The 12,039-nt window shown below is 45.8% G+C and overlaps 1 protein-coding gene across 3 annotated transcripts in view; it reads left to right on the forward strand.

Annotated features, from left to right (window-relative positions):
• Positions 1–12,039, forward strand: part of khdrbs2 (KH domain containing, RNA binding, signal transduction associated 2) — a 124,305-nt gene that overhangs the window by 24,020 nt on the left and 88,246 nt on the right. For all 3 annotated transcript variants that reach the window (XR_006083900.1, XM_024430251.2, XM_024430243.2), the window contains exon 2: positions 1,301–1,428. Coding sequence is in view for 2 of the 3 variants with exons in the window: in XM_024430251.2 (XP_024286019.1) it covers positions 1,301–1,428 (128 nt within the window). In the remaining variant the exon portion in view is untranslated. The remainder of the gene's footprint in view (positions 1–1,300; positions 1,429–12,039) is intronic.

Here is a 12,039-nt window from a genome sequence, read left to right on the forward strand (position 1 = left end):
TTTGTAAAAACGTATACTGCATAGTATGACAGAGGCATTGATTGAATCCAGCCCAAAGAGTCATACTGTACGCACCCTCAGCGGGGCCAAGAAACCAGAAGCTTTCGGTTTTCAGGGGAAAAGCAGAGAAGAGGCAAAGCCTGGAAAGCCGTGAATTCAACCCTGCTCAGGTTATACAGTACGTGCTCCATCCAGTATGTCCAGAATTCCTCTCATGAACATTGTTTTACCCTTACAAGCTGTATGCTATCGGCTCAGTTTGAGTTGCTTTACTTTGCTTTCACTATTCATTTTGCCTTGGTATTATAACTATCATCCTACACAGAGGCTTAAGGCCTGAATGGAATGTAGAATAGAAGCATAATTCTGCTGTAGAATTTCTGGAGTTTTAGAAGGAACAAAGCCTTTCAGGTTCATCTGCAACTGAGACAAATGCAGTAGCACCTTACACAACCATGCCATCCCCCACCCTCTAAAGCCTCCTGCCAGGAATCTCTGCCAACAGGATGCACTTTACCCCCGTTTTCCTCACACCTTTTGTTTGTCATAGAAGTGTAGAAATAGATGGAGCTACATTGCTCTAGATTAGAACTGCTGAGGACGAGAGGAGGGGGTGGCTGTCCTAGTGAGAGATCACCCCACCCCCTGCTGCCTGTCTTCCTATCTTTCCCTTGCCCAGGTCTCCCTAGTATTGTTATACAAGAGTGGCGCAGGGCGCGGGTTGATAATGCATATTTCTGCTGAGCATTAATTTGCCAGTGACAGAGTGGTATCCCCAGAGAGGACAGGTGACAGCTTCATTTCCATCTCCTGTTTGGTGGCTGTACGCCTTTTACTCAACTCTCTCAAGTGCTATAAAATTTATCAAGCAAGAAATCACTGCTCGGTGCAGTGGGTTCCCAACTCATGACTGTCTCACTCAAACAGGTTATGTATGCTTGACCTGACAGCTCATGTCAACTACTCCTCTCACCATTTAGACACTAGAAAAAACTTTGATTATGATGACCAGTCGGAAGGTATGTTTAGGAACGGAATTATCCTGATTACGCTGTCACAGATCTCGGTTCACATTATAATACAAATAAATAAGGTGCATTTGATGGCACAGTGGAACCAAGGAGAACCAAGGAGAACCAAAGAGACACTATGGGCGTCCAATAAAGAAAACAAATAGGCTACCATTTGAACCCAGGTCTTCTCTGTCAATGATAAGGATGTTGAGGAACGTTGTTTAACCTTTCTGTTGAAGTTCTGTTTGTATACCTAATCATTTATTCTTAAATACCTTTTCCTACAGAAATCACAAAGTATGAGGGGGATGAGTTGAGAAAAGACGGTGACGTGAAGAAATACCTCGATGTCATCAGTAACAAAAACATCAAGCTCTTGGAAAGAGTACTAATCCCAGTTCAACAGTACCCAAAGGTAAGACAACCCAACACCGTTATGTTTGATCTCTTTTTATTATTCCATTAAAACCACAAACAAATAAAAAAAAGACTAAATGCTCATTTGTTAGAAACTCTATACAACATCAACATACTGAGTCTTGACAGTGGATGAAGACACAGATGGAGTTAGGACCATATTGGCCATCTTGGGAGCTAAGAGTAAATAATTTCTGATGCCAAGAGTGCGGACCTCTTCACCCCATGTTGTGGTCAATACATCTGACTGTACTGTGAGAATGACTGGCCAGTGTGTGTGTGCATGTGTGTGTGTGTGTTGATGATCACATTGCAGCCCTCTGTTCGGGGGAGTGGGACAGTGTGGGGAAAGCTCCAGGGTTTGATCAACCTTCTCTAGCCCCAGATGGTGGGTGTGTTAGGCATGGCGAGGGGAGCATATGATTGCATCTGACTCATATGGGATCAGGGTGGTTCCTGCCTGCCTCCCTCCCCGCTATCTGATGCAGAAAAATAGAGCTAATTGACTGGGAGACATGTTAAAGCTAGTTAGGGCTATTAATTCATTAGTCATCATCATATTTGTTTGTCGCTTATTGTATGCTCACACACAGTCATTATCAGTGTGCTGCTGAAAGTGCTTCTCTTTATAGATAATGTTGAGAATCGATGTATGCGCGCTATAGTTTTAATCCATTGACATGTATTTATTGTGTATTCAGCTGTAGGGGAAGTGGGGTAACTTGAGCCAAAGGGGTAAATTAAGCCACCCATGTTTCAAGGAAACCATACACAAAATGTATCATTTGACAAAATATTTAGGATGAGGTCATCATTTCATGGAGTTTGTGAAGGAAAAAGTGGTAAGCAAGTTAGGTCCAAAAAACAGATTTTCACCAAGTCAAATTAATGAATTGTGTTCGGTGGAGATTTTAGCATGTCAATCTTGGTGAGGCAAACAATCTTTTTTTTTAGATGCATGCCAATGAAGTCACTACACAACTCTAAAAAATACATTCATTGCACTATAACTGACAAATGGTGCCCACAAACATTTAGGGTCTACATAAAGCTGTCCCGAGAGTGACAGCGACATAATTCAGTTCTTACAGTTTTCTCCCTGTACACCAAGTCCGAACCGTTAGATAAATAACGGGGTCACATAAGCAGACAATGAAAGCTCTTACAATATACAATAATTACATTTCTCTAAAACAGGCTATAGGCTACATGTGCACTACCAATTCAGAACAGTAGGCTATATACCTATTTGTTCAGCAGTTTTAAAATGGACATCGACATAATTCAGAACATGAGCCGTTCTTACAGTATTCTCCCTTTACACCAAGTCCGAACAGTAGGCTAAATTAACAGGGGAACATAAGCAGGCAATGAAAGCTGTTACAATATTTGATGATTACATTTCTCTAAAACAAGCTACAGGCTACGACACATTTTTTTAAACTAGGCAAGTCAGTTAAGAACAAATTCTTATTTTCAATGATGGCCTAGGAACAGTGGGTTAACTGGCTTGTTCAGGGGCAGAACAGCAGATTTTTACCTTGTCAGCTCTGGGATTCGATCTTGCAACCTTTTGGTTACAAGGCCAACGCTCTAGCCACTAGGCTACCTGTCGCCCCATAGGCTACTAACTGCTTACTACGCAACATACACTTAATATTACTTTCTTAGCTATAGTATGCATATTACATCACTTATGCAGCAGCATACTAGACATATTTATGGACTCACCCTTGTTGTGCTGTGCTCACTTGAACAGGAAGTTGGCACGGTGGTCCTTTTTGTGGGCAAACTTCTCAATTACTTTGTCATCAAAGTCTGGCATTCTCTGGATGAAGTCATGCTGGATTGACAGCATGGCCAATGCATTTAACCCTTTCTGGCCCATGGAGTTACATGTGAAGGTTTTTATCCTTTTAAGGGTAGAAAAGTTTCTCTCTAAACTTTGTGGTTGAAGAGAGACCATCTCAGACAAGGCCTCAGACAAGGTTGTTCTCGTAGATGGATTTCAATAAAGAAAGTGCTGTCTTTCCAGTGTGCAGCTCAGGATGCCGGTAGAGAGTGGACAGCTCCGTTTTCATCTTCTCCTGGTTGCCACAGGCCCTAGCTTGGTAGCACACTGGAGTTCTGCGGTCGGAAAGGAATGTACATACTGGGGAAAAATGAGCTGTCCACCAACTTTGGGTAAGTCTCCTTCAGTAGCGTTTGGACACCACGTACATTAATCAATCAATCAAATGTATTTATAAAGCACTTCTTACACAAAGTGCTGTACAGAATCCCAGCCTAAAACCCCAAACAGCAAGCAATGCAGGTGTAGAAGCACGGTGGCTAGGAAAAACTCCCTAGAAAGGCCAGAACCTAGGAAGAAACCTAGAGAGAAACCAGGCTATGAGGGTTGGCCAGTCCTCTTCTGGCTGTGCCGGGTGGAGATTATAACAGAACATGGCCAAGATGTTCAAATGTTCATAGATGACCAGCAGGGTCAAATAATAATAAATCACAGTGGTTGTAGAGGGTGCAACAGGTCAGCACCTCAGGAGTAAATGTCAGTTGGCTTTTCATAGCCGATCATTCAAAGTATCTCTACCACTCCTGCTGTTTCCAGAGAGTTGAAAACAGCAGGTAGCACGTCCGGTGAACAGGTCAAGGTTCCATAGCCACAGGCAGAACAGTTCAAACTGGAGCAGCAGCACGACCAGGTGGACTGGGGACAGCAAGGAGACATCAGGCCAGGTAGTCCTGATGCATGGTCCTAGGGCTCAGGTCCTCCGAGAGAGAGAGAGAGAGAGAAAGAAAGAAAGAAAGAAAGAAAGAAAGAAAGAAAGAAAGAAAGAAAGAAAGAAAGAAGGAAAGAAAGAAAGAAAGAAAAAGAGAGAGAATTAGAGAGAGCATACTTAAATTCACACAGGACACCGAATAAGACAGGAGAAATACTCCAGATATAACAGACTGACCCTAGCCACCCGACACATAAACTATTGCAGCATAAATACTGGAGGCTGAGACAGGAGGGGTCAGGAGACACTGTGGCCCCGTCCGATGGCCAAACAGGCAGGATATAACCCCACCCATTTTGCCAAAGCACAGCCCCCACACCACTAGAGGGATATCTCCAACCACCAACTTACCATCCTGAGACAAGGCCAAGATCTCCCCCACGGCACAACTCAAAGGGGGGTGCCAGTTACCACTCATCACTGCTGCCCTGTCGTAGGTTTGTGCAACCAGCTTCTCCTTGACATTCAGCGGCACTAGGACTTGTTTGATAATGTTAGAGAGGCAAACACCAGTTTTGTCCTTCACCTCTACAAACTCCAAAAACCTCTCACACACACTGTTGTCTGGTAGCATGTAGTGCAGCACTATCACCATCTGTGATTTACACTAGACATCAGTGGTCTCGTCTGCCTGTACAGATGCAAAAGGAGTCTCAGACACCTCCTTAGCTTCTCTGTGCACTTCATACATACAATCCAAAAGTTTGTTTTGGATCGTGCTTGATGTACCCTTAAACATTGGTTGGTCGTCATAATGCCTTTCTAGCCTGTAATCTCCTTCAAGCATTGTCTCAAAAATACACATGAAACGCCTGTGTTCAAGCGGTCGGCTGACTAGTCATGGCCCCTCAGTGCTGTCTCACAATTTCTGCACAATTGAATGCATGCTATGTCAAGCACGTACCTATTCTCCTTGTTGGTTGTGAAGGTCGTTGGCCCGTCTATATGCGGTGTGTAGTTGAGCCACAATGTTTGATTTCCCCAGTAATCCGAGTTTAACAGCTTTGTCTGTATGTGATACACAATTCTCATGTTTTGAAACCCTTTCAGACAGATGTTTTAAATCCTTAAACCCAGACTTGGACCACACACCCTCTCCACTGAATAACAGGCAGGGAAGCAAAATAGTGATTTCTTTGAGATGCTTGCAGTTAGTCACTGCTTCCTTCCAAACCACTGATTGTTGAATTTGCGATTTCCGACTTGTTGTGTAATCTTTATGTCCACGTTTTAGCTTTCATTTCTCTTTATTTGACAAGGATTGAAAAGGATTTGTCAGTAGATTGCCGACTAGATTCATGATGATGACTGCTAGCTTGCTAGCTACGATTTTGAAAGTATGATGTTGTCCAATCAATGGTACTGTAGATATAATGTGATTTGATGTCATTCTATCTGTGGCCAATGACCTTGAGCATTCTTGGATGGGCACTTCTAATGTAAATCTATTGCAGCACCCAAGGGGCAAAAATTATTGAGCTCTACCCATAAGACTTGGCGGTGACGTAGTGTCCCGATGAGTGACAGAACACTGAGCCAATCACGGTGCAACGCTCCCCATATTTTCTGCTGGTTTGCCCCACCACCATAGAAAGCACTGAGCTAGGCTTAAAACACCTGCATTTTGGAGCTGCCTAACTCAAGAAAGCAAAACAGAGACTGCATATATTTTACATTGTTTGCAACTGGTATGTGACACGTATGAATCCCAAAATAACAAGCAAAACAGGCAAGCCCCAACAAAACCAAAAATGTGGGGCTCAGAACAGGCAAGCCCCAACAAAAACAAAAATGTGGGGCTCAAAACAGGCAAGCCCCAACAAAACCAAAAATGTGGGGCTCAAAACAGGCAAGCCCCAACAAAAACGAAAATGTGGGGCTCAAAACAGCTCTGCCCCACCTGCCCTGAATGATGGGTCGCCACTGATTGTGTTAGAGGTTTCATGACGCTTGGATCTAAACCAAAGTAGATAATTTTAAGATTGTTCTATACACCAGTTGAGGTATCTATAACCTTCAACATGAGGTCCTAAACCTAGCATGAAAGTGCATCTTTGTTGCTGTGTGGGCTAATATAGTCAAAATGTTGTGCCATGAGACAACTTTTTTTGGACAAGGTATGTTCTCAAAACTGTAATGTTTACATTAATTCTGATTAATCTTGAAATATATGTAGATAACTTTGTTTGCAAGAATACTATCTTTCTCTTGATGGAGTGAAAAATAAAAAATCTTACCCCATTCTCCCCTATATTTATTATTATTATTGGGGAGGCCTCTGGATAGAATAATGTCTTATTCATGCTATGGTCTATAGAAACATAGAATAATTAAAGTAAAAACCTGAAAACTGTGATTGCCATCAGAAAGTTTTGATTTATTTTGTTATTTTGTGCCCCTGTGAGTTTCTGACAAAGAGATATCAGTGTAGTTATATTGCGCCACTGTGTTTAACCAAACTTTCCAGTCCTGCCCTATTTTTCATCTGTAGCTCAGCTCAGTGGAATGTGTATAAATTATTTTGTGAATAGATTTGTACCATGGCAACTGTACATGCTGCACAATATCAATACTCAAGCCCCGGGGTGTCAAACTCATTTTTCCCAGGGGGGCGCATTTGGTCTTCAACGAGGTCCGGAGGGCCACACTGTCTCAATTGATTATATTTCTTCGCTGTCAAAATGTGCAAAAGATTGTGCTTTATCTATCATTTTGGGGAATGTTCTATGCTCCCTGGCTGTCTAGCTTTCATTTAGTTGATTATTAGCGAGCTGGACACAGTCAAAAAAACTGTTTTGAATTGGTTTTTAGTCATTTTAATCCTCCTGCTGTGTTCCGGTCGAATTGGACCAATTTACAAGTTCTCTCTCTGAAAAATGTAGTTAATTTAATCTGATTGTCTGATTGTCATACATTTTGATGATTTTGATTACATTTGGATGTTTTATTTAACTTTTGTACACCTGTGGTGTTCCCGGTCTATAATGGCCGGTCATTAGAAATTAATGGGTGAGACTACAATTAGTGTATAAAATTGAATTCAGGCATTCATGAGATGGACACACTTCCTCTCCCAGATCCCCATATGCATGTGTGTTTGAGCACACACACACACACACACACACACACACACACACACACACACACACACACACACACACACACACACACACACACACACACACACACACACACACACACACACACACACACACACCTCACTCCCCTTCTTGGCCCATGGCAACCCCACGGGTACCTCAATAGAATCTTTCCCCCATGGAACCACAGCTGTTGGCATTCTCACAAACAATCGCAACATTGTTTCAATAATATATAGAACTTTTTCGCAGCTCTGGTATATTTTTTGAGGCCTTGCTCACAATTCATTCTGTGGCAGCACAATGACCAAACGATACACTGTATGTGAGGCTCTTGAGGCTCATGACACTGGTGAGGAGGAGAGAGTCCTTGTTAAACTTTGACACAAAGTAGTCTGTGATAAATAGCACAATATGTTTCATCTGAGTATTTGTTATAGTCAAAATAATCCATACATTATGCTTTTTTCCTTCAAAACCGAGTTGTATGACCTCAGGTCAATGAGGCTTACAGGCCATAAATAGCAAATAGGTTCCGCTACTGTCTGTGTTATGAGTCTGAGATGCTGGGGAGACCTGTGTTGTTGTGTGTTTTCTTGCTCTGTAGTGAATTGCTATTTGGTTCAAAGCAGTTGATGACCCTTCCGTTATAAGGCCGGTGGATGTGTTTGAAACTGGTCCACGATGGCCTACAAATCAAATCAAATCAAATTTTATTTGTCATTGGTTACAGATGTTAATGCGATGCAGTCGTTCCGACAATGCATATAGAGCAAGTAATCAACTAACAATTCCAAAAAAACTACTGTCACGTGCATCCCTGGACCAGGTGCGCTCTGATGCCGTTCTTCAGCATTTGGTTGAAGCGTTCCACCCTTCCGTTAGCTTGTGGGTTGTAGTAGGCCGTGTGGATGTGTTTGATTCCCTTGTTGATGAGATAGGAGGAGAACTCGAGGTCAGCTGGGGCCCATTGTCTGTGGTGAGGGTGAGGGGTAGGCCCCACCTTGTGAACAGGCTGTCTAGGATGTCCACGATGGCCTATGTTGTGACAGTTCCGACAGGAACCACTTCTGGCCACTTAGAGTGGAGGTCATGTGCCACCACCAGGAAGTGCTGATGGTGAGGGACTGCGTGCCCATGGATCTCGCCACACATGTCCAGCTGGATGTGCACCCAGTGGCGGGACGGCCACGTGAGAGGCTGCAGGGGGGGTGGGCGGACTTTCCTGTTTTCCCACTGAGGAGGCATGCAGCACAATCCCTGACCAGGGCTTCAATGTCGTGGTCGATGCCTGGCCACCACACAAGGTCTCGACATTGCTGCTTGACCTATGCCCAAGTGACCCTCGTGATCCATTGATAGAACATATGCACGCAGGCCACTCGGGACCACAGTGCAAAACCCTCGAGAGACACAGACTTCTTCCCAGCAAGAAAGTTTGTGCTTCACCCTGGCGAAAATTGCCAGCTCTTCTGACACACGTGCTGGCCATCCAGGGCATATGTAGGTGCGCAGGGTAGACAGTGTGGGATCCTGTTCCGATGCTTACTTCTGCTCCTCCAGTGAGACGGCTGACTGAAGGGGAGTGTAGAGCATTTGACCGAGCTCTGTTTCATTGTCGTCTGGCAAGAGAGGAGAGGAGGTCTGCCACCACGTTATCCCTCCCCGGAGTGAACTTCAGCTGATAGTCATACTGTCTAAGGTGGTCGGCCCATCTGTGCAGCCGAAGTGGCTTGTGGCCAGTTCCTGATGCTGACAGTAGCGTTTTGAGGGACTGGTGGTTAGTTCGGAGCGTGAACAGCTGGCCGTATAGGTAGAGGTGCCACCTTTCACACGCCTAGACACATGCCAGTGCTTCTCGTTCACCCACAGTGCCGTTGTTCAGTGGGGCTCCGGGCCCATGAGGCGAAGGCGACGGCCTCTCAATGCCATTCTGCAGCTATGAGAGGACAGCTCCTAGTGCTCCAGCTGAGGCGTCACAGGTGACAATGGTGGGGCAGATGTGGTTAACGTGAGCCAAAACTTGCGCTTCATTGAGTCTGAGCAGGCTTCCGTCCAGGCTCGTCCTTCTTGAGGAGCTGGTGCAGGGGCGCTGTGGCCTGAGAGTAAGTGGGGCAGAAACCAGAGGTAGTAGGCTGTCATGCCCAAGAATGAGGCCACCTGAGAGGCCGAGGTCAGTTCCCTGGATGCGGAGGATGGCTTCAATGTTCGACATGAGTGGGGCAATGCCTTTGGCCGACAGGCGGAAACTCACAAACTCGACGGCTGAAGCTGCAAAAGGTGCACTTTCCACCGTTCAGGGTCAGGTTGTTCCGGAGTAGAGCACTGAATACTCTTTGGAGTCAATGGTCATGGATGTGGAGGTCAGGGCCGTGGACCATAATGTCATCCAGATAGACTGCCACCCTGGGTATTCCAGTGAGGATGGTGCTCATCACCTTCTGGAAGCAGCTGGGGGCGGAGCTAAGTTCAAAATCCATGCGTGTATATCTGAACACACCAGCATGTGTGACAAAGGCTGTGAGGTCTCTGCTGGTTGGGTGGAGGGGCACCTAAAGTTAACCCTGACGCAGGTCAAGCTTCGTGAAGACCTTGGAGCAATGAAATTGTGAGGTCAGCTCCTCAGCTGTAGGCAAAAGGTAGTTATCCGGGACAACAGTCTTGTACACAGCACAGAGATCCACACAAGTCCGGATTCCACCTGACTTTTTGGTTGTGATGACCAAGGTTGAAATCCAAGGGGCAGCGTTGACTGGCTCAATGACACCTGCCTCCAACTGTGACTGGAGATCTTTTGTGACGTCATCACACAGTGCAAAGGGAATGCGCCGCAGGGGCTGCATGACTGCGGTCACGTCCGGGTTCACTAGGGACCTGTGTGTAAAAGCTGTGAGGCAGCCCAGTCCATCAAACAGAGTTGGCCAGTTCTGTTGCCATGTGCCAGTAACTTGGTGGATAGCTGACCCACTGTCATCTCTCAGTGTGAACCCTAAGCTTAAGAAGAGGTCGAGGCTCAGGAGCTTGGCACCCCACTTTGCAACGTGAAATATGAATGATGGCAGGTGCTTGGCGCTGTAGTGCACTGGGACCTGGAGGGTGCCTGAAATGTCTATCATGGATCTACCATACCCACACAGTGCAGTTGAGGTCTGTTGGAGTGGTAGGTGACTGAAAAACTTGTAGTAAGTTGCAAGGTTGAGCAACGACACTGCAGCGCCAGTATCCAGTAGCAAAGGCAAACCCACCTCGCCCAGCTGCACAGTGCATGTCTTGAAGGACACATGGATAGTGAGACGGTTCGGATTTCAGTGTGTTCATGGTGAGAGCGAGATGAAAATAAGGGCCTGTTCTGGGTGGAACTAGCAGTTGGGGCAGAACGACACACTTTAGCAAAGTGATTGTATTTTGAACAGTTCTTGCATATTTGAAGCAGTTTGAAGCCATTGAATTCTGAGAGCTAGCCCCACAGTTGCCACTGCTACTTCGGTTTGTTTGTCTGTGTGACTGCAGCACAGGCATGCTGGTGTCTGTGTCCATGCATCTATTGACGTGGGAGGGCGTGCGCAGCGTGTGATCGTTGTAGTGCACATGCTCGGGTTGAAGCTGCTGTGTGAGAATGGCTGGGGGCCAAGTGTATCCTGCAGAGCTGTCTGTTAGCATAGTAGAGCATTCCAAAGCTGATTCCTGGAGTGCTATTTTAATAGCTCCATCAAGTTGTAAAATATTTGATTCCAAAATCAGTGTCTCTCTTGTCTTTTCACATAATGTCCCCTCTATCAGCTGATCCCTGATGATCTAGCCACGCAGCTTTGAATGGACTCACCCAGGCATTGGTGTATTTTCCGTAACCGGTAGCATTGGAGGAGCACTCACTCTTTCCCAACGAAGTGGTTCAGTAGGAGGCTGACTGCAGGTGTGAATGTAGGAGCCGATAAAAGCGCACTGAAAATCCTCTGTCCCTCTGTACTGAGGCAGTGACGGAGCAGTGCTGTCCTCCGCTTGTCGGAGATTGTAGAAAAGTCCATAGCTTCAAGATAAGTGTTAAAACTTTCAAGTCAGTTATTCCACGGGACTGGAGGTTCGCCAGGCACGGCGAGGAATGGTTCTGGTGGTGGTAAGCTGAATTCAGCCATCTTCGTCGCCAATGTTATATCTAGCTTAGTTGTCAAAGAACGCACATCCGGGGTCTCCCGGGTGGTGCAGTGGATAAGGGCACTGTACTGCAGCGCCAGCTGCGCCACCAGAGACTCTGGGTTCGCGCCCAGGCTCTGTCGTAACCGGCAGCGGCCGGGAGGTCCGTGGGGCGTCGCACAATTGGCCTAGCTTCGTCCGGGTTAGGGAGGGTTTGGCCGGTACGGAAATCCTTGCCTCATCGCGCACCAGCGACTGCTGTGGCGGGCCGGGTGCAGTGCGCGCTAACCAAGGTTGCCAGGTGCACGGTGTTTCCTCAGACACATTGGTGCGGCTGGCTTCCGGTTTGGATGGCACTGTGTTAAGAAGCAGTGTGGCTTGGTTGGGTTGTGTATCGGAGGACGCATGACTTTCAACCTTCGTCTCTCCTGAGCCCGTACAGGAGTTGTAGCGATGAGACAAGCTAGTAGCTACTAAAAACAATTGGATAGAAATTGGGGAAAAAAGGGGGAAAATTCAAAAACAAATTTAAAAAAGAACGCACATCCGCACAGTTTCACATTGCACATCACTCTCTTGTTTAATGACATGTGGCACTCA

Source organism: Oncorhynchus tshawytscha, linkage group LG01 (assembly GCF_018296145.1).
Source record: "Oncorhynchus tshawytscha isolate Ot180627B linkage group LG01, Otsh_v2.0, whole genome shotgun sequence".
NCBI classification, from domain to species: domain Eukaryota; kingdom Metazoa; phylum Chordata; class Actinopteri; order Salmoniformes; family Salmonidae; genus Oncorhynchus; species Oncorhynchus tshawytscha.